This window comes from Trachypithecus francoisi, unplaced genomic scaffold (assembly GCF_009764315.1).
Source record: "Trachypithecus francoisi isolate TF-2019V2 unplaced genomic scaffold, Tfra_2.0 Lachesis_group17, whole genome shotgun sequence".
Classification (NCBI taxonomy): domain Eukaryota; kingdom Metazoa; phylum Chordata; class Mammalia; order Primates; family Cercopithecidae; genus Trachypithecus; species Trachypithecus francoisi.
The window spans coordinates 1,621,138-1,643,954 of record NW_022681462.1 but is presented as its reverse complement, the minus strand read 5'-3'; the positions used below and the strand labels follow the sequence as shown (position 1 = coordinate 1,643,954).

Below are 22,817 nucleotides of genomic sequence, written 5' to 3'. Positions count from 1 at the left end.
TTCTAAATTTTTTCAGCATTATTGTTGTGGGGAGGGAAGATGGCAGGGAGAGCCAGCATGTACTAATTCACTATCTTTAAAGGAACCTAAATTAGCCCCTGATTAATTTGTTGCTTTTTTATTCAATTAGTTTTAAATTTTTGTGGGTACATAGTAGATATATGTATTTATGGGTTACATAAGATATTTTGATACAGGCATGCAATGCATAATAATCACATCAGGGTAAATGGGATAGTCATCACCTCATTCATTTATCTTTTGTGTTATAAACAATCCATTTATATCATTTTAGTTATTTTAAAATGTCCAGTTAATTTTTTTTTTTTTTTTTACTGTAGTCACCGTGTTGTGCTAGGAAATACTAGGTCTTATCCATACTTTCAGTTTCTTTGTACGTATTAATCATCCCCATTTCTACCCAGCCCCCCTACTATCCTTCCCAGCCTCTGGTAACCATCCTTCTACTCTCTATCTCCATGAGTTCAATTGTTTTAATTTTTAGCTCCCACAAATAAGTGAGAACATGGAAAGTTTGTCTTTCTGGGCCTGGCTTATTTTACTTAACATAATATTCTCTGGCTCCATCCAGGTTGTTGCAAATGACAGGATCTCATTCATTTTCATGGCTGAATAGTACTCCATTGTATATATGTACCACGTTTTCTTTATCCATTCATCTGTTAATAAACACTTAGGTGGCTTCCAAATCTCAGCTATTGTGAATAGTGCTGTAATAAACATGGGAGTACAGATACCGCTGCAGTATACTGATGTCCTTTATTTTGGGTGTATACTTATGAGTGAGATTGCTGAATTGTATGGTAGCTCTGCTTCTAGTTTTTTGAGGAACCTCCAAACTGTTCTTCCTAGCGTTTGTACTGATTTACATTCCCACCAATATTCCCTTTTCTCCACATCCTTGCCCGTATTTGTTGTGCCTGTCTTTTGGATAAAGCCATTTTAATTGGAATCAGATATCGCATTGTGGTTTTGATTTGCATTTTCCTGATAATTAGCGATATTGAGCATTTTTTCATATATCTCTGCCTTTTCTATGTCTTCTTTTGAGAAATACCTATTCAGATAATTTGCCCTTTTTTTTTTTTTTTTTTTTTTGAAACAGTCTCGCTCTGTCGCCCAGGCTGGAGTGCAGTGGCCGGATCTCTGCTCACTGCAAGCTCCGCTCCCCGGGTTTACGCCATTCTCCTGCCTCAGCCTCCCAAGTAGCTGGGACTACAGGCGCCCGCCACCTCGCCTGGCTAGTTTTTTGTATTTTTCAGTAGAGACGGGGTTTCACCGTGTTAGCCAGGATGGTCTCGATCTCCTGACCTCGTGATCCGCCCGTCTCAGCCTCCCAGAGTGCTGGGATTATAGGCTTGAGCCACCGCACCCGGCCAAGTTCCTCATATATTCTGATTATTAGTCCCTTGTCAGGTAGTTTGCAGATATTTCCTCCCATTCTGTGGGCTGTCTCTTCACTTTGTTGATTGTTTCCTTTGCTGTGCAGAAGCTTTTTAAGTTGATATGATCCCATTTGTCCAGTTTTGCTTTGGTTACCGGTGCTTACGGAATATTATTCAAGAAATCTGCCCACTCCAGCGTCCTGGAGAGGTGCAAATTAATTGGTCCTTTTCTTTCAGTTTGGAAGAACTCCCGTTAGCATTTCTTATAAGGTATATCTGATGTTGGTGAAATCCCTCACCTTGTCTGTCTGGCTGTCTGGGAACGTCCTTATTCCTCTTTCATATTTGAAGGATATTTTCGCTGGAAAGGATATTTTTGCCAGATACACTGTTCTAGGGTAAAAGTGTGGGGACTTTTTGTTGTTGCCTTCAGCACTTTAAGTATGTCATGCCAGTCTCTCCTGGCCTGTAAGATTTCCACTGAAAAGTTTGCTGCCAGACGTATTGGAGCTCTGTTGTACCTAATTTTATTTCTTTTCTCTTGTTAATTTTAGGATCCTTTGTTTATTCTTGAGTTTTGGAAGTTTGGTTATTAAATGCCTTGAGGTAGTCTTTGAGTTAAATCTGCTTAGTGTTCTATAACCTTCTTGTACTTCCATTTTTTTTTTTTTTTTTTTTGAGGCGGAGTCTCGCTCTGTCGCCCGGACTGGAGTGCAGTGGCCGGATCTCAGCTCACTGCAAGCTCCGTCTCCCAGGTTTACGCCATTCTCCTGCCTCAGCCTCCCGAGTAGCTGGGACTACAGGCGCCCGCCACCTCGCCCGGCTAGTTTTTGTATTTTTAGTAGAGACGGGGTTTCACCGTGTTCGCCAGGATGGTCTCGATCTCCTGACCTCGTGATCCGCCCGTCTCGGCCTCCCAAAGTGCTGGGATTACAGGCTTGAGCCACCGCGCCCGGCCGTACTTCAATATTAATATCTTTCTCTAGATGTGGGAAGTGTTCTGTTATTGTCCCTTTAAATAAACTTTCTACCCCTATTTCCTTCTCTGCCTCCTCTTTAAGGCCATTAACTCTTAGATTTCCCCTTTTGAGGCTATTTTTTAGGTCCTGTAGGTGTGCCTTCTTTTTAATTCTTTTTTGTTTTCTCTCCTCTATTTTCAAATAGCCTGTCTTCAAGCTCACTAATTCTTTCTTCTTCTTGATCAATTCTGCTATTAAGAAACTCTGATGCAGTCTTCAGTATGTCCGTTGCATTTTTCAACTCTAGAATTTCTGCTTCTTTTTAATTATTTGTTTCTTTATTAAATTTATCTGATAGAATTCTGAATTCATTTTCAATGTTATCGTGAATTTCTTTGAATTTCCTCAAAACAGCCATTTTGAATTGTCTCTCTGAAAGGTCACGTGTCTCTGTTTCTCTAGAATTGGTCCCTGGTGCCTTATTTAATTCATTTAAGGAAGTCATGTTTTCCTGGCTGCTCTTTATGCTTGCAAATGTTCATCAGTGTCTGGGCATTGAAGAGTTAGGTGTTTATTGTAATCTTCACAGTCTGGGCATGTTTGTACCCCTTCTTCTTGGGAAGGCTTTCCAGATGTTCAAAAGGACTTGGGTGTAGTGATCTAAGCTATATCTGAGCTACGGTGCACCCCAGGCCCAGCAACACTGTGGTTCTTGCAGACTTATAGAGGTACCGTCTTGGTGGTCTTGGATGAAGATCAGGAAGAATTCTCTGGATTACCTGGCAAAGACTCCTATTCTCTTTCCTTATTTTCTCCCAAACATCGCTCTCTTTCTGTGCTGAGCCACCTGGGTCTGGGAGTGGAATGACAAGGCGTCCCTGTGGCCCTCACCACTGGAACTGCACTGGGTCAGACCTGAAGCCAGCATAGCACTGAGTCTCGCCCATGACCCACTGTAACCACTCCCTGGCTTGCGGGTGTGTTTCTTCAAGGCCCTAGGGCTCTACAATCCGCAGGTGGTGAAGCCAGCCAGGTTTGTGTCCTTCTCTTCAGGACAGCAAGTTCCCCCAGGCCCCAGGTGGTCTGTAGGTGTGTCTAGGAGCCAGGGACTGGAGTCAAACACCTTAGAAATCTACCTAGTGTTCTGTTGTGCTGCAGCTGAGCTGACCTTCAACCCATTTGATGCAGTCCTACCCACTCTTCCCTCCCCTTTCCACAGACAGAGGATCCTTACCCCCATGGCCACCATCACCAGAAGCCCATGGAGAATACTGCCAGGCTACCGTCAGTATTCACTTAAAGCCCAAGGGCTCTCCAGTCAGCTTGTGGTAAATGCTGCCAGGTCTGGGACTCATCCTTCAGAGAATTGGGCTCCCTCCCCCATCCACAGCATCCCCATTCTGCTGTGGCTGAGCTGGTATCCAAGATGCAAGACAAAGGCCTCATTTCTCTTCCCTCTCTCCTCTGTCAAGCCGAAGAAAGGGATCACTTTCTGAGCCGTGAGCTGTGCTGCCTGGGGTTGGAGGAAGGGTGGTGCAAGCACTCCCTTGGGCACCCCAGCTCATTCTCAGTAGGTTGCATGCCCCCCAAGTCTACTGGCTCCAAACCCAACACGACACTAGGACTCTCTTAGGAAGTGCAGTGCTTGTGGCCTAGACTGCCTTTCAAGTTTATTTAGGGCCCCAGAACACTTTAACCTGAGGTGACAAGACTAGTGGGAACTCGAGTTAGGACTGCTAGGATGGGCAGTTCCCCCCGGCAAGGGTTCATCTAAATGCTCCCTCCCTGGGAAGGCGACCACTGAGTTCAGCCAGATTTTGCTTTTTGCTGTGACAGGGCAGCACTGAGTTCACCGCAAAATCTCACAGACGCTGGACTGTCCCTCTCCCAAGTGCACAGACTCTCTCTGTGCCACTTGGCTGCTGCCGGGTGGAGGGGCGTAGGTGGGAAAGGGTGGCATCAGCGATTCAAGATTTTCTTCCCTATCCTCTTCAGTGCCTCTGTCAGTGATACGAAGTTAAAACCAAACCAACTACTGTGAGTGCTCACCTGATTCTTGGTTCTTATGAAGGTGATTTTTTTGGCATAGATAATTGTTAAATTTAGTATTTCTGTGGGGAGAGGGACAGTGGTGGAGCCTTCTATTTGGCCATCGTGCCCTGCCCTTCCACCTGCATTCCATTTTCTTAAACTATTGAAAATTATCAGCTGTTCACTGTTTATCAACTTTCCCAAGTCTTGAATTAGAGCAACTAAATTGAAGAAAAGGTAGGGACAGAACTTCTTGAAGAACAAAAGCATGGTGGACAGTTGAACCAAGTATAAAATGCAGTTTTGGCTCTGCGTTTTCAGCTGCTTGGGATTTGAGGTTTATATGTAAACTTTAAATATGAAATACAAAATTTTAAATTTCAAAAACCATGGACCAAAATGATTGCATGAGGAGGGGACCTTGTGAAAGAAGGGTGTATATTTGAATTGGAAAATGAGGGTTTGGATTGGCGGAGGAGGATAGGGAGAAAAACACAGGGCAGGCAGATTAGCCAGAGCCATGGGGGACTTGCCCATGGAACTAGCCTGGCTCAGGTGGAAGGTCTGGATTGAAAACAGAGTTACTTGTTTAGGTTGGGTCCTGTGAGATTAGGAAGGAACCTAATAACTAGTGAGTGTGTGTGGGTAGTTAGAAAAAGCAAGGAAGCTGTAGAAGTTAGGAGGCCTGTACCAGTAAGATTAGCTACAGAAGTAGTAAGTGGACTATAGAATAAAGTTTCACTTCTAAGGCAAACCATGGCATAGATGCCAAGGGAGACATTAAAATGGATTTGTGGATTTCAGACATTGAGTGTGTTTGACTTTGAGAAGAGGCAGTTCAGTACTGGCAGTGAAAGCACAGACTAGACCCAGAAGACTTAGATTCACATCCAGGTTCCAAGTGTGCCTTTGACAAGTTAATTAACTTTTCTGTGCCCCAGTGTTCTTGTGAAATGAGTATAGTAAAAGCCCCTAACTCGCAAGATCTCCTCACACAACTTTGCTACTCAGTTTCCGCTCCTAAAATGAAGAGCACATATCCATGGAATTTGAGAAGAGGGCACGATTGGTAGGAGGCCGGGTGGTGGTACAGAAAGAAAGAAAAGGAACTGACCATTTTGTGCCCCGTCCACCACCTCACTGGGTTCTGAGCTTCACAGGGATGAGACTTGCTTCATTGTATCCCAGCACCTGGCACTGTACGTGACATAATTGGCGCTCAAGAAATATTTATTGAATGACTAAATGCATTTTTATGTGTAAGTTTAAATATAAATTCAGAAAGCATTTTAATATATTTAGCTATGTATTTATCTAACAATTTTGATTAATTTTTAACAACTAGAAATCATCTTATGAATCATAATCAATCATAATTATCTGTGAAGTATTTGTGATAATTTTCTTTTTGTTTTACAGACCAGTTGGAATGCCAAAAATGGAAAAAGTCTACTTACATAATCCTAGTTCTGAAGAAACTATTACTTTAGTATCAATATCTGCTACAACATCACATTTTCATGCATCATTTTTTCAAAATAGGGTAAGTTTCTCTGCTATACATGATCTTTCCTGAGTTTGTTCAGTGTGTCAGGGGCTGAAATTAAGATGTCATCCAGGCTGAGTCCTTGTCCAGAGGCTCTGAGGGGAAATCACTTCCAAACTCATTAAAGCTGTTGAGAGAATTAGGTTCCTTGTGGTTGTAGAACTGAAACCCCTGTTTGGCTGCTGGCTCTTGGCCAGTGACCCCTCCCAGCAACTCAGGGCCTCCGGGTTCCTTCTCACAGGCCATCCATCTTCAAGCCAGCGACAGTGCATCTTTCCGCTGGCACTTTGTACCTCTCTGGCGTCCTCTTCTGCCTCCAGCGAGAAAACTCTGCTTTAAAGGGCTCCTGTCAGTGGATCAGGACTCTCTGGATAGTCTCCCTTTTGATTAACTAAAAGGCAGCTGGTTGGGAGCCTTAATTACATCTTAGTCAAGGCCTCAGAGATTAGGGTATAAAGTCTTGGGCTCCAATTTAAGGTTCTCCTTACCACAAATATCCTTTAAATTTTTATTTTTTATTTTCATAGGAAGTATGTAAACTTGTTATTAAAAACGTTTTCTCTGACCAAAAAAATAAAAATGGTTTCTTAAGTACATTTTAAATCTGAGAGAATACCTAAAGCTTTAATATATAGATTTCCAAAATAATTAACAAAATAACAAAGATCAGAGGGAAGTAAATGAGTGGAACCGAATTTCATCTTCCCAGAGTTTTCACTGACTCCTTTGAAGGGATGTGATTGAGTAACAAAGAAGAAACCTTTTTAACCACATAAGAGATATTGGTTGCTATATTTTTGTATCAATTATTTGATGTTTACATTTCTCCTTTCTTTTTTTTTTTTTTTTTTTTTTGAGACGGAGTCTCGCTCTGTCGCCCAGGCTGGAGTGCAGTGGCCGGATCTCAGCTCACTGCAAGCTCCGCTTCCCAGGTTCACGCCATTCTCCTGCCTCAGCCTCCCGAGTAGCTGGGACTACAGGCGCCCGCCACCTCGCCCGGCTAATTTTTTGTATTTTTAGTAGAGACGGGGTTTCACCATGTTAGCCAGGATGGTCTCGATCTCCTGACCTCGTGATCCGCCCATCTCGGCCTCCCAAAGTGCTGGGATTACAGGCTTGAGCCACCGCGCCCGGCTACATTTCTCCTTTCTAAAATCCTGTTTCATGATATGTTGTTGTTTACAGTAAAATAAAAAAGCATAACTTTTTCATTTAAAGGTATTTTGTAAACAAGGTAATAAAAAGCTTAATTGTTTTATGATTCTTGTGGAAATATCTCTTTTCTAAATTATTTCTTAAAATAGCTTTCCCTTGAGTTATTCTTTGTTGTCTAAAAGATATTTTCACACTTGTTATAAAAGTGCTATTAATAATAGCCTCCAATAATGTAATTCTAAGGCTGTGAGAGAACTGCGTATACACAGGCCGAGCTCCAGAGGGGTCTGCTCCAGTCATGCAGTGAGTGACAGGAGCCAAGGTGAAGGTGTAGGTGTTCTATTATCATCCCCAGTGATTTGTATCATATTACACTTCAGTGAGTGGCCTGTACCTAATAGTTTCTATAGAGAAGTGTATTTATGTGTAATGAAACCATCCAGCTTTCAGGCATTGTCACTATGCAGAGACAGGTTGGGTTAAAGGGCAAAATTGTGAAGTAAAAGTGGAATCAGTTCAAAAATAGTTCACAACTGCACTATACATTTTATTTCTAGCTTGTTAACTTTTTGCTAAGTCAAGCAATATTTTGTTGTTTCTGAACACTCCAAGCTTCACCTGTGTTAAAGGCCAGGGTTTTTACTTTTATTATTGCTATCATAATATAGAGACTGGAACAAGAGTTGCAAACAGATTCTTAAACTGGGCTAGGTAAACAGTATAAATGAGGGAAGCAAGCCAAGTGGGATGAGGGGTGTCCTAGAGAACATGTGACCCATTCAAAGAGATCAGCCTCCAGTGGGCTCTGGCCAGTGGTTACCGTGTAAGGAGTCTAAGCCCATGTGCAGTTCTGCTCATTTCCCAAGAAGAGTCAGAAATAAGAATTTTCATGTATCTTCCAGTCTTTACACGTTGAAAATCAATTCAACTTTAGAAAGACAGTATGAGCCAAACAACATAAGCCAAAGGCTACTAACTTGACATTTCTGAACTAGACTCTCCTAGGGACTATTTCTATATATGAATGTTATGCAGAGAATAGTTTCTCTGGAAATTTTTTAAAAGATAAACTAAATGTGTAGGTAATTAAGGAACAGGTTGACCAATCTGTTTTGTGCTGTCAGGTGATGGAATTAAACAATAAAAATAATTGCACCTATCGAAATCCACATTTAAATACTCAAGATTTAGCTCAAAGGAGATAGCCAAAAGCTTTACTCTCTCCTCTTATCCTTTTTTCTTCTTCTTGCTTTCCATCTTTTTTTCCCTACAGTAAGACACTGACTTAAGAAGCTCGAGAAGTAGAGGGGAGAGATGGAATGAACTCTTGGGGGAAGAAATAACCTATTTCCTCTCCACTTCAGCTTTATGCCAACAATAAGAGCCTTGGGGAAAGATGAATAGAGTTTCTTATGTCGAGGAGAGCAAAATCTTTCTGTATGTTTACTCTAATTGCCTTTGTCATGCTCAGAATTCTTGGTCAGGTCTTATTTCTTTGACAATAAAACATTGTCTATAACTCAGAGTTTTTAGTTACTAACTGTTATCATCTCTACCTTAACCAAAAAGTAGGAAATACAGAAAAAACTAATTATTTTTAAGTTATTTTTCAAACCAAGTTTTACATAATTGTATTTTAATCCGCACATGCAAGTAATCGTGTTAAGGTTTTGATTTTAAGACCACCTGAAAATCAAAAAGAATAGGAATACTAAGAGAGGTACGGGATGTGGTTGTGTAATGATTTATTTCTCTGTATATAAGTTTTTGTAATTATCTATAATTATCTGTAGATTGAATATGATTATCTAATCAATTATAATTTAAAATTACACAATAGACTGCATTTAGGCCATTCATCTTTCATGGCCATATCATATATAGGATGTGTAGGATATATAGGTAGTATATAGGATATATAGGATATATAGGTAGTATGGAATATGCAGATAATGAAGAGAATGAAATAGATCTCTACAGATCTGCAGTAATATACATGACATGCTAATATGTAAGAAAAGCATATTGTGGAGTCGAATATAATGCCTTTTTTTTTTTTTTTTCCAAGACAGGGTCTTTCTCTGTCGCCCAGGCTGGAATGCAGTGGCGTGATCTCAGCTCACTGCAACCTCTGCCTCCCAGTTCAAGCAATTCTTGTGCCTCAGCCTCCCCAGTAGCTGGGACTACAGGCACCTGCTACCACACCTGGTTAATTTTTGTATTTTTTTAGTAGAGATGGGGTTTTGCCATGTTGGCCAGGCTGGTCTCAAACTCCCAGCCTCAAGCAATCTGCCTACCTTGGCCTCCCAAAGTGCCGGGATGACAGGCATGACCCACCGCACCCGGCCTATAATGCCATTTTTATAAAAAGCAAAAAATCTGTGTATATTTATTTGGGTATATTAATAAGAGCCGGAATAAAGCTCAGATTGATTTGCCAGGTTAACTGGATAACCTAATAATGGTGAGAATGGAGGAAATTTGAGGGTATTAGCTTTTTATTCAGTCATCTTTGCTCTGTATCACTAAGTAAAATCAGCTCTTGTTACTTTTGCAGTTTAAAACATGTAAGAAAATGTAAATTTAAAATAGTTTTGCCGCCCCACCTATGTGGAAAGAAGGAATTAATTTAACAAATATTTATGAAGTGTCTACTTAAGTGCCAGGCACTTTTATCAGTGAAAACAGAGATGCTTATACATACTCTGGGGAGTTCGGGTACAGTCAGCAGCAGAAGGAAGGCAAGCATGATAAATAAGTAAATTTTATACGATCTCAGAAGATGTTACAAGGTCAGAAGAAGAGTGTAAGATCAGAGGCTTAGGTGTGCACAGGGAAGGGTGTAAGATCAGAGGCTTAGGTGTGCACAGGGAAGAGTATGAGATCAGAGGCGTAGGTGTGCACAGGGAAGAGTGTGAGATCAGAAACTTAGGCGTGCCATTTTCAATAGGGTGGTCAGGGTAGGCTTTATTCAGAAGGTGACACTGGAACGAAGACTCAAAGGGGTGAGGTGGGACTGTTTGGTGGAAAGTGAAACATGGAAGAAAAGCATTCTAGCAGGAAGGACCAGGCAGCACAAAGCAGGCCTGGTGTTCAAAGACAGCTAGACCAGAGTGAGCACAGATGAGAGGAGAAGTAAGGGGGCAGACCGTGAAGGGCCTTACAAGCTGTGGTTTGACTTGACTCTTTTTCCTGAATGACATGGAAAGCCATCAAAGGGTTTTGAACAGAGGAATGAAATTGTAGCTTTAGGTTTTAAAAGGATCATTGTTCATCAAAAGTAGGACAAGGGACACCAGTCATATTGGCTGTTGCCATACTCCACGGTAAGAAGATGATTAGATGATTACTCTGACCAGAGTGATACAAGGAAGAGGTGAAGAAAGGAGTTGGACTTGGGATACAGGGATACCTTGGAGATATGGGTTCAGTTCCAGACCACTGCAGTAAGCCAGTCACAGAGTTTTTTGTTTCGCCGTATGTATCAAAGTTATGTTTATACTGTGGCCTATTAAGTGCAGTAGCATTGTGTCTAAAAAATTTACATACCTTAATTTCAAAAATACTTTATTGCTAAAAACTGATAATGATCCTGCCAGCCTTCTGCAAGTCATAGTCTTTTTGCTGGTGGAGGGCCTTGCCTCAGTGTTGACAGCCACTGACTGATCAGGGTAGTGGTTGCTGAAGGTTGGGATGGCCATGACAGTTGCTTAAAATAAGACAACAGTGAAGTGTGCAGCATCCATTGATTCTTCTTTTCACAAAAGATTTCTCTGTAGCGTGCAATGCTGTTTATAGCATTTTACCCACAGTAGAACTTCTTTCAAAATTGGAGTCAATCCTTTCAAACCCTGCCTCTAAGTTTATGTAGTATTCTAAATTCTTTACTGTCATGTCAACATATTCACAGCATCTTCACTAGGAGTAGATTTCATCTCAAGAAACCACTTTTTTTGTTCATCCCTAAGAAACAACTCTTCTGTTCACGTTTTATCATGGGATTGCACCAGTTCATTCGCAGCTATAGATGCCACTTCTAATTCTTTTCTCTTGCTATTTCTGCCACATCTACAGTGACTTTTCCACTGAAGTCTTGAGCTCTTCAGAGTCATCCAAAAGGGTTGGAATTAACTTCTTCCAGCCTCCTATTGTTGACATTTTAACCTCCTCCCATGGATCACAAATGTTTTTCCCCCTCCCCCGCCAAGACAGAGTCTCGCTCTGTCACCCAGGCTGGAGTGCACTGGCACAATCTTGGCTCGCTGCAGCCTCTGCCTCCCAGGTTCAAGCAATTCTCCTGCCTCAACCTCCTGAGTAGCTGGGATTACAGGCCCACTCTACCACTCCCAGCTAATTTTTTTTTTTTTTTTAAATAGAGACAGGTTTCACCATGTTGGCGAGGCTGATCTCGAACTCCTGACTCAGGTGATCCACCTCCCTTAGCCTCCCAAAGTGCTGGGATTACAGACTTGAGCCACTGTGGCCAGCTACAAATGTTCGTAATGGCATTTAGAATGGTGACTCCTTTCCAGGAGGTTTTCAATGGACTTTGCCCAGATCCATCAGAGGACTCACCCTTCGTGGCAGCTATAGCTTTAAGAAATGTATTTCTTAAATAACAAGACTTGCAGCTTGAAGTTACTCCTTGATCCTTGGCTGAAGAATGGATGTTGTGTTAGCACGTGTGAAAACAACTGCGTCTTCTTGTACATTTTCATCAGAGCTCCTTGGTGACCAGTTGCCTTGTCACTGAGCAGTAATATTTGGAAAGAAATCTTTTTTCTGAGCATTAGGTCTCAACAGTGGGATTTAAATATTCAATAAACCTTGTTATAAATAGATGTGCTGTTATCTAGGCCTTGTCCATTTATGGAGCACAGGTAGAGTAGATTTAGCACAATTCTTAAGATCTCTAGAATTTTCAGAATGGCAGATGAGCACTGGCTTCAACTTAAAGTCACTAGCTGTGTTAGTCCCTAGTAAGAGAGTCAACCTGTCCTTTGAAGCTTTGAAGCCAGGCACTGACTTGTCCTCTTTCGATGGCATCTTCCAACAGAAGGCTGTTTCATCTACATGGAAAATTTGTTGTTTAGTGTGGCCGTGTTCATCAGTGATCTTAGCTAGATCTTCTGGATAACTTGCTGCAACTTGGACATCAGCATTTAATGCTTCACCTTGCACTTTTATATGACGGAGCTGGCTTCTTTTCTTAAACCTCATGAATGGATTTCTTTTAGCTTCCAGCTGTTCTGCAGCTTCCTCCCCTCTGTCAGTCTTCACAGAATTAAAGAGAGTCAGGGCCTTGCTCTGGATTAGGCTTTGGCTTAAGAGAATGCTGTGGCAAGGACCGGTGTGGTGGCTCACGCCTGTAGTCCCAGCACTTTGGGAGGCTGAGGCAGGTGGATCACCTGAGGTCAGAAGTTCAGAACCAACCTGGCCAACATGGTGAAACCCATCTCTACTAAAAATACAAAAATTGGTTGTGGTGGTGTGCACCTGTAATCTCAGTTACTCAGGAGGCTGAGGCACAAGAATCGCTTGAACCTGGAAGGCGGAGATTGCAGTGAGCCAAGACCACGCCATTGCACTCCAGCCTGGGCATGAAGCGAAACTCCATCTCAAAAAAAAAGAGAGACAATGCTTTGGCTGCTTGGCTCTTCCATCCAGACCACTAAAGCTTTCTCCCTATCAGCAGTAAGGCAGTTTTCCTTCTTTACCAGGTGTGTGTTCACTGGAGTAGCATTTTTAACTTCCTTCAACAACTTTTCCTTTGCATTCACAGCTTGGCTGTTTGGCACTAAAGGCCTAGCTTTGAGCTTCTCTTGGCTTTCAGCATGTCTTCCTCACTAACCTTATCATTTCCAGCTTTTGGTTTAAAGTGAGAGATGTGCAACTCTTCCTTTTACTCGAACACTTACAGGCCGTTGTAGGGCTACTAATTGGCCTAATTGTAATATTACTGTATCTCAGGAATAGGGAAACTTAAGGAGAGAAAAGGAGTTGGGAGAACAGTGGTTGGTGGAGCAATGAGAACACACATAACATTTTTCATTTTAAGCTTGCCATCTTATATGGGCATAGTTTGTGGTGCCCTAAAACAATTTCAGTAGCAACATCAAAGATCACATTTCATGCAGATGTAATAATAATGAAAAATTTGGAAATACCGCAGGATCGCCAAAATGTGACACAGAGATACAAAGTGAGTACATGCTGTTGGAAAAATGGCACTGGGAGACTTGCTTGATGCAGGGTTGCAAAACAGCAGTACCTGCGAAGTGCAGTAAAGTGAAGCACAATAAAATGAGATATGCCTGTATGTTTTGAAGATACACCCAACAGGATTTCCTGATGTGGGATTTGAGAGAAAGAGAAGAGTCAAAATTGACTCTAGAGTTTTGTCCTGAACTCTAGTCCTCAGCTAGAAGGACAAAGTTGCAGTCAGCTGAATTGAAGAAGGCAGAGGGTAGAGCAGGTTTCAGAGGTACGACCAGTAATTCAATTTGGACGTGTTAGATTTCAGGTATCTCCTAGATATCCAAGAGGAGGTGGCAAGTAGGCAGTTAGTATATGAGTTTGGTATATGAGGACTAGACTAGAAATAGAGATTTAGGAGTCACTAGTGTAGATATGAAGCCATGGATCTGGGTGAGATCACCAAGGAAAGAAAAAGCCCAGGGACTGAGCTATGGTACAGTGCTGACTTGGGAAAATTACAGTTTCTTAGTGGTATTACTAGAAACTCAGATCTCCTATCTGTCAGCTATATACTAGATGTCCAGTTCCAATAGTGGCAGAAAACTTCACTAAAAATTAAACAATCCATGGTGATTTTCCTAACTCTTTGGAGTTTAGATGGGCCTTAAAAGGGTATTGTTTGAATAGAGACATTTTTAAATCAAATTAAGTTCCCATAAACACTTTAAAGGACACCGGTTTTCCTCTGGATACGTTTTCCATTATACACATAGGCTTCAGGAATCTCCTCATTGACACTAGAACTGGTCTTGGGTGGGAATACCATAATTCTATAACTGTCACTTTTTTTAGAGAACATTTCAGATTTTTTTAGGTGGATACACAGCATTTATTGTACTAACTTTGCTACTTTTTTTTTCTTTCAACTTTTAAGTTCAGCGATACATGTGCAGGATGTGCAGGTTCGTTACATAGGTAGATGTTTTTTTCACGTTTCTTTATATCGGAAACTGAGACCCACGTTACAGTCAAGGGCACCTTACCGTCACGGTCAGCCTGGATTAAGGGTGTGTTTTCCCAGAGAGAATGGCACTGGTGGTCTCAACTCTACCAAGGAAACATTAAATTTTCTGCTTGATTAGACCACTGATAGGGATTCAGACCACACACCTCCATGAGTACTGATACATAGTGCAAATTTTAAGAGGAAGTTAGTTTTTCTCCCTTCCTGTGGTGCCCAGAATGAGTCACATAAGTTTTCTTCACTGCCCCTTTCTGTGGCTTGGGTTTGTACTTGTCATCCTCACTCCTTGTTTTATTTGAGGATCTGTTAAGTCTGCATTTTTTTTTTTTTTTTTTTTTTTTTTTTGAGACGGAGTCTCGCTCTGTCGCCCAGGCTGGAGTGCAGTGGCCGGATCTCAGCTCACTGCAAGCTCCGCCTCCCGGGTTTACGCCATTCTCCTGCCTCAGCCTCCGGAGTAGCTGGGACTACAGGCGCCCGCCACCTCGCCCGGCTAGTTTTTTTGTATTTTTTAGTAGAGACGGGGTTTCACCGTGTTCGCCAGGATGGTCTCGATCTCCTGACCTCGCGATCCGCCCGTCTCGGCCTCCCAAAGTGCTGGGATTACAGGCTTGAGCCACCGCGCCCGGCCAAGTCTGCATTTTTTAACATTCTCTTGTTCTTTTTTTTTTTTATTCTTGGTATGGTATAAAACATCGGTATTACAGGCACTGGCATCTTAGATGGGAAAACGATATTGTCATTTTTTGTTTTGTTTTGTTTTGTTCATATTGCCAGAGAGTCCTCTCTGTGTCTCTCAGTGTCAGTTCTGTGAATCCTTACATTGTCAGAGGGAGTTAGAAGGTGATGAAAGGGTGACCAGTCATATGATTCTGTGGAATTAAATTCATGACAATATAAAACGTGTGGGTGGACTGCCTGAACTCAGTGATATTATCCACTTCGTTTCAAGATTTTATTGTTTTAAAGTTAATTTGGCTTTAATCTTGCCCACCAACAGTTAAACCTAAACATTCAATTATTTGTTCTTACTCCAAGGGAACATGAACACTGAGACCCTCATACAAAAAGGTCCAGGCTAAAATATGCTTGAGTGAGTCTGCAACCCTTGTGGATTCACCCAAAACAGTAAATATATATATATATGTATATGTGTATATACACACACACACACTGATATATTTAATATATATTCTATATGTATTTGTTTTTAAATTACAATATACTTGCAGTAAAATTCACCCTTTTAGTATATAGTTCTGAGTTTTGACAAGCCCATAAGGTCATATAATCAACAACTTGGTCAACTCAAACCACTGAGTGTAGCCTATTCCAGAAGATTGTATTAATAGAACCATGTAGCATATAGCATTTTTAGTCTGGCTTCTTTCTTTTAGCATAATGCATTTCATATTGGTTGGTGTAGTAGGCTGTTATCAGTTCTTTGTACCACTTTATTATTATGGAATAGTATTTCATTGGCTGGCAGTGTCACTGTGTGTTTATTCATTTACCAGTTGAAGACTTTTGGGGTGTTTCCAGTTTGGAGTTATTATTTAAACCCACTGTAAATATTTACATACAGATTTTAACAGTTTTTTTTTTTATAACAACTGTACCCGTTTGTATTCCCATGAGAAACGTGAGAGTTTTGGTTGCCCCACGTTGCTATTAGCACGCTGTATTCTGAGGTTTGTGTGTTCTGTGATGTGAGTCATTCAGCTCGGTGTACAGTGTTAGGCCATTTTTATTTTAACCTGCGTTCTCCAGTGAAAATTGATGTTGAGCATCTTTTTATTTGCCATCCATATGTTTTCTTTGGTGAAGTGTCTGTTCAGTTCTTTTGCCTGTTTTTTAAGTTGAGTTGTTTGTTTTTTCACTGAGTTCATGAGAGTTCCTTATGTGTTCAGGATACAAGTCTTTCTTGTGATATGATTTGCAAGTCTTTTCTTCCAGTTTGTGTCATACCTTTTCCTTCTATATCTTTGAAAGAGCAGAATTTTATAATGTTCATGGTGTCCAGTTTATCAGATTGTTCTTTTATGGGTCATGCTTTGGGAGTTGCAGCTAGGAAATCTTTGCCTAATCCAAAGTCACAGAGATTTTCTCCATTTTTTTCTTTCCTAGAAGTACAGCTGGCCCTCTGCAGCGATGAGCTTCTTATCCATGGATCTAGTCAACTGCAGGTCAAAACTATTTGAGAAAAAAAAAAAAAAAAATAGTGCTTCCGTACTGAACAAGACTTTTCTTGTCTATACATGTTCAGACAAATAATACGGTATAAACTATTCACATAGCATTTACATTGTATTAAGTATTACAAGTAATGTAGAGACTATTTCAAGTTTCCCCGGGAGATACGTGCACGGCCAGGAGGATAGGCATAGGTTATATGCAAATGCTGCTTTGTTTCATAGCAGAGACTTCAGCATCCACAGATGTTGGAATCTGCATGAAGTCCTGGAGCCAATCCCACAGATACTGAGGGACAACCATCATAGTTTTAGATTTTAGATTTAGATCTACAGTCCATTTTTAGCTGCTGTTTGTTTATGGTATAAGATACGGATTGAGGATTGTTTTGATTTGTTTTGCATATGGATATTCGTTTGTGCCTAGGCTATCCGTTGAAAAAGACTATCCATTGAAAAAGACTATCCTTTTTCATTGAAATCCACTGTATTTTTGTTGAAAGTCAGTTGACCTTGTGTATGTGTGAGTCTGGTTTTGGACTCTTCACTATGTTCTAATACGTTCTAATAGACTCTGAAATACCTGTCATTTCACCAGCCAATACTGTTTTGATAACTGTGGCTTTATATTAATTCTTAGAATTAGACACTATGACTCCTCCAATTTTGATTCTCTCTTTCAGAATTTCCTTGGCTTTTCTTATTTCCTTTCTTTATCATGTAAATTTTAGAATCAGCCTATCAGTTTCTTAAAAAAAAAAATCTGAGATTTTTATCATGTTCTTTTGAATTAACTTTAAATGTACAGAAAAGTAATACTTTCCATATATTCCTCACTCTAACATTCTTCTGATGTTAACATCTTATATAATCATAGTACAGTTTTCAAACCGGGAAAGTAGCATTCATGTGATACCATTAACTAAAGAATTTTTATGAATTTCATCAGTTTTTCTATCAATGTACTACTTTTTCTGTTTTAGGATCCTATTTCACATTGCATTTAGTTGTTACTTCTCCTTAGACTGAAATTTTGGTTCCACTTGCGTTAGATATGTAAATCCATTTCAGGAGAACTAACATCTAATATTGAGTCTTCTAACCCATGAACACAGTATTTCCATTTATTTGTCTTCTTCAGTTACTTTCAGTAATGTTTTATCGTTTTCAGCTCACAGAACTTGCACATTATTAGATTTATACCTCAGTCTTTCTTTGTGCGTGTGTTATCCTAAATAGTATGTTTTTAAAAATTGGAATTTCACTTGTTCATTGCTGGTATATGGAGATACAATTGATCTGAAAGAGATCAAACACACGCACACATTGCTCCATATATCTCAGCTCCCTGAGCCCAGCACAAGACACAAACACAATTAAAGATCCTTGCCGTTTGGCTTTGACTCTGGACTCTGGTGGTCTTCTTCGGGGAATTAAAGGACTGGGGCACAACAGATCATTGTATGTTGACCTTGATTCCCATGACTTTTTAAAACTCTTTTAGGAGCATTTTTATAGGGATTTTTCAGGACGGAAAGCCATGTTATCTGAATAAAAACTGATTTTTCTTCTGTACTAATGTGTAATGCCTTTTATTTATTTTTTTTTTTTCGTGCTTCTTTGCACTTTGTTTTTGTTTTTTTTGAGATCAAGTCTCACTCTGTCAATGGGCTGGAGTACAGTGGCGCAATCTCTGCTCACTGCAACCTCTGCCTCCCGGTTCAAGCGATTCTCCTGCCTCAGCCCCCTGAGTAGCTGGGACTACAGGCGCGTGCCACCACACCCAGCTAATTTTTGTAATTTTAGTAGAGACGGGGTTTCATCATGTTGGCCAGGCTGGTCTCAATCTCTTGACCTTGTGATCCACCCACCTCAGCTTCCCAAAGTGCTGGGATTACAGGCATGAGCCACCACTGCTCCTGACCCTCTTTGCACTTCTGATACAGTGTTAAATAGCTGTCATATGAGAGGGCATCCTTGCCTTGTTTTAAATTTTGGAGGAAAAGCATTCAGTCATTCACCATTAAATACTATGGTAGCTCCTAGGGCAGGAGTGTCCAATCTTTGCTTACCTGGGGCACACTGGAAGAAGAATTGTCTTGGGCCACACATAAAATACACTAATGATAGCTGATAAGCTAAAAAAAAAAAAAAAAAACCACACAGAAACTTAATGTTTTAAGAAAGTTTGCGAATTTGCGTTGGGCCCATTTCAAGCTATCCTGGGCTTCATGCAGCCCATGGACCACAAAATGGACAAGCTTCTTTAGGGTTTTTGCCGATGTTCTTTATAATATTGAGGGAGTTCTCTTCTACTGACTTAGTTTACTGAGATTTTTTTTTTTTTTTTTTTTTTTTTTTTGTTGAGACGGAGTCTTGCTCTGTCGCCCAGGCTGGAGTGCAGTGGCCGGATCTCAGCTCACTGCAAGCTCCGCCTCCCGGGTTTACGCCATTCTCCTGCCTCAGCCTCCCGAGTAGCTGGGACTACAGGCGCCCGCCACCTCGCCCGGCTAGTTTTTTGTATTTTTAGTAGAGACGGGGTTTCACTGTGTTCGCCAGGATGGTCTCGATCTCCTGACCTCGTGATCCGCCCGTCTCGGCCTCCCAAAGTGCTGGGATTACAGGCTTGAGCCACCGCGCCCGGCCAGTTTACTGAGATTTTTAATCATGAATCGATACTAAATTTTGTCAAATTACATGCTGCTATTGAGATGATCTTGTGCTTTTTCTTTAGTCTGTTAAGTAAATTACATTGATTTGATTTTTGAATGTTGAACTAGAATTGTATTTCCAAGATGATAAAAACTACATGGTTGCTGGTTGTCAGTTGTACCCTTTAGTCATTAAGGAGAATTTACAAAACAAATGAAACCCAATTCAGCTACTTAACCTAGGAATGGAGCCCTGGCTGAAGACTGCTCTCTGCCATTTTAGAAGCAAGAAGAAACTCAAACTCACCTTTTCTGTTGGAGGTGAGCTGAAACTCCAGAAAGGAGTTACCTGCCTTTTATCAGTATGGAAGCAAGACAACTTGCCTTCACTGTTGGAAGCAAGCAAAACTCCATAAAAGAAGTTGTACAGCAAAATAAACTTTAGATGTCAACCAAATTTGGGATATTAGGGATTCTCTTGAGGGAGGGGATCCCCCAGGCCTCAGCAAATTGTCTCATTGGTCTGAGCGGTAAGGATAGATCAAGTTGGTATCAAGCACTGACAGGAGATTTGTCAAAGATCAGGGGCACCTCCACTCAATCCCTGTGGTTACTAACTGTGAACCCAAAATATCTGAGACAGGGCTCAGTCAATTTAAAAAGTTTATTTTGTCAAGGTTAAAGCCATGCCTGTCACACAGCCTCAGGGGGGTCCTGATGATATGTGCCCAAGGCGGTTGGGGCACAGCTTGTTTTTATGCATTTTAGGGAGGCATACTACATAAGTCAACACATGTTAGATTTACATTGGTTTGATCTGAGTGGGCAAGACAGCTTAAGTGAGGGGCTTCCAGGTCATAGGGAGGTTTAAACATATTCTTTTTAATTAATTTGTTTATGTTTGATATGGGGTCTCACTGTGTCACCCAAGCTGGAGTGCAGTGGTGTGATCTGGGCTCACTGCAACCTCTGCCCACTGAGCTCAAGTGATCCTACCTCTTCAGTGTCCCAAGTAACTAGGACCACAGACGCCTGCCACCATGCCTGGCTAAGTTTTTTGTATTTTTTTTTTTTTTCGGTGGAGGCTGGATTTCACCATGTTGCCCAGACTGGTCTGGAACTCCTGAGCTCAAGGGATCCACCCTCCTCGGCATCCTAAAGTGCTGGAATTACAGGCTTGAGCAACCACACTCGCCAGGTTTAAACACATTACAGTTGGTAGTTGGTTAGAAGAGATCAGCAGTAGAAAGGAGTGGCTGAGTCAAGATGAAGGGTTGTGGGGACCAAAGTTTTATTGTGCAGAAGAAGCCTCCAGGTAGCAGGCTTCAGAGGAAATAGATTGTAAATGTTTCTTTTCAGACCTAATGTTTGTGTTAATGTTAATACTGGAGGTATATAATGAGGCATGTCTAATCCCCTCTTCCACAATGCCTGAGACTAGATGTTCTGATTAACTCAGAAGTGTTCTTGGCCCAGAGGAGGAGTTCATTCAGATGGTAGGGGAGGGTCTTAGAATTTCATATTTGGTTTACATTTACCAAGTTTTTCACCAAAACTAAAAGTTGCTAAGAGTTAGGATTGTTCCATGTTATTGAGACTACTTAAGAAACAGTTTTACATCCAAGGTGTTTTGGAAAAAGATAATATGGCAAATTTGGTAGGGGCAGGTTTGTTTAGAGGTTTACAGGATTGTTTTAAGCCAAAGGTTTGAGCGAGTTGTGAAAGGTTTGTAAAACATTTAATATTGTAAAAGAAATTCTGTGTGTGTGCATATTGGCTAATACTAAAAAAGTATTCCTATTTCTCATAAATTGAACATTAAAAAAGCACAACATGGAAAAAAAAACCAACTACTTGGTCAAGATGTGTTACCCATTTTATATCTTGACTCGATTCAGTTTCCCGTTACTTTGTAGAAAGTTGTGTTTCTATGTTTATGAAGGATATTGGCTTATAGTTTTTAAGTCTTTGTGTGGTCTTGATATCAGGGTAATGCTGAATTGCGAATGTTCTCTCCTGTGTGTTGGAAAGTTTATGTAACGTAGGTATTCTTTCTTTCTTAAATGGTGGGTAGAGAATTCATTTCCACGAGTTAAATCATTTAAGCTCGGGCTTTTCTTGATGGGAAGATTTTAAACAACAAATTAAATTTTAACCGTGTGCAGGACTATTTCAGTTTGAATGATTGTGTCATATCTAGCTGACTGTCAAATAATGTGTCCATTTCTCCTAGCTGTTAAATTTATGGGCATAATAGAGTTGCTTGTAATACTCCTTTATCATTCTTTCTGTGTGTAAAGGGTATGCAGTGATATCTACATTTTAGTTCCTTATATTTTTGACTTCTCCCTTTTTATCACAGTCACTCTTTGTAGGGTTTTATCCATTTTACGGAGTTTTTGAGCACCAGCTTCAGTTTTATTGATTTTTTTTTTTTTTTTTTTGCTACTTTCTGTTTTCTGTTTCATTAATTTTTGCTCTATTTTCTTTCCTTTTGGTTGCTCTGGGTTTAATTTATTCTTTTTCTAGTGTCTCAAAACAGAAATGTAGATTATTGATGTGAAACGTTTCTGTTCCAAATAAGCATGTAATGCTATAAATTTTCCTCCAAGTATTGCTTTACCTGCAACCTACAGATTTTAATATTGTGCTTTCATTTCTAGTCAATTCAAAATATTTTATAATTTCTCTTGTTGCTACTTACTTCCCCCGTGGCTAATTTTAGAAACATGTTGTTTAATTTCAGACTATTCGAGGGTTTGCCAGATGTCTTTCTGTTGCTAATTTCTGGCTCCGGTGTGAATAGCACCAGTATCTACAGTTTGCAGGCTTTTTGTGCTCCGGTGCATGTTTACACAGTCAGCCTCTAGCCATGTGTAAACATCTTAGCTGCATTTTTAGCTGACACTCCTGTATAATAGCCTCATCTTCTTCCCTTCCCTGTCCTGGGTGAGCCAGTATTCCCATTCCGTCCTTCCTTGCAAGTGCTTGCCTTTCCTACAGTTTTGGACTAGTTGATAATCTCACTCTGTTAGGGGTTCAAGAAAAGTCGTGAATTATTGTAATTATTCTTTTGTTGCATTATATTACAGTAATGTAGTGCAACAAAAGAATAATTACAAAAATTCACAACTTGTAAATTATTCTTTTGTTGGTGGTAATGTAGGAGACATACTCTGTCTAGACATCTTTCTTCAGACTAAGGTGAAGCCAGAGTCCTACTACCATGTATTTTGAGCTATAATTTAGGTAGCATTTTAGAGTTCTAGCCATAGAGGCAGAATGAGACAGGTTGATGGCTTTACGTATTAAAATGTATTTTAAGGCTTTGTTGCAGGGCGCAGAACCGCAATTTCAGTCTCTTGAACGTGGGAGTAGCCCTATTGTTTTGTGGTAATAACATTTTACTTAACTAACTATAGTGACATTCTCAATTTGCAGAAAGTAACAGGAGTGAGTTCCTGCACATACATTCACACCTGCCTTCTTTCCTATTTAAGTTGCCGGGACATTTTGTTTCTTGTGTGGATGGAAGGCAAATTTCAGAAGTTTGAGGCCTGGGCTTACTCTTTAGGCTAAAACAAGTCACTGCTTAGTAGTACAGTAGTATATCTATATGAAAAGCTCAGCTGTAATGCAACTTATATCTGATTTTTGA

General features: G+C 40.6%; 1 protein-coding gene across 2 annotated transcripts in view; it reads left to right on the top strand.

Annotated features, from left to right (window-relative positions):
* Positions 1 to 22,817, top strand: part of TMEM131 (transmembrane protein 131) — a 250,769-nt gene that overhangs the window by 136,827 nt on the left and 91,125 nt on the right. For both annotated transcript variants that reach the window (XM_033238933.1, XM_033238932.1), the window contains exon 5: positions 5,816 to 5,939. In XM_033238933.1, the coding sequence (XP_033094824.1) occupies positions 5,816 to 5,939 (124 nt within the window). The remainder of the gene's footprint in view (positions 1 to 5,815; positions 5,940 to 22,817) is intronic.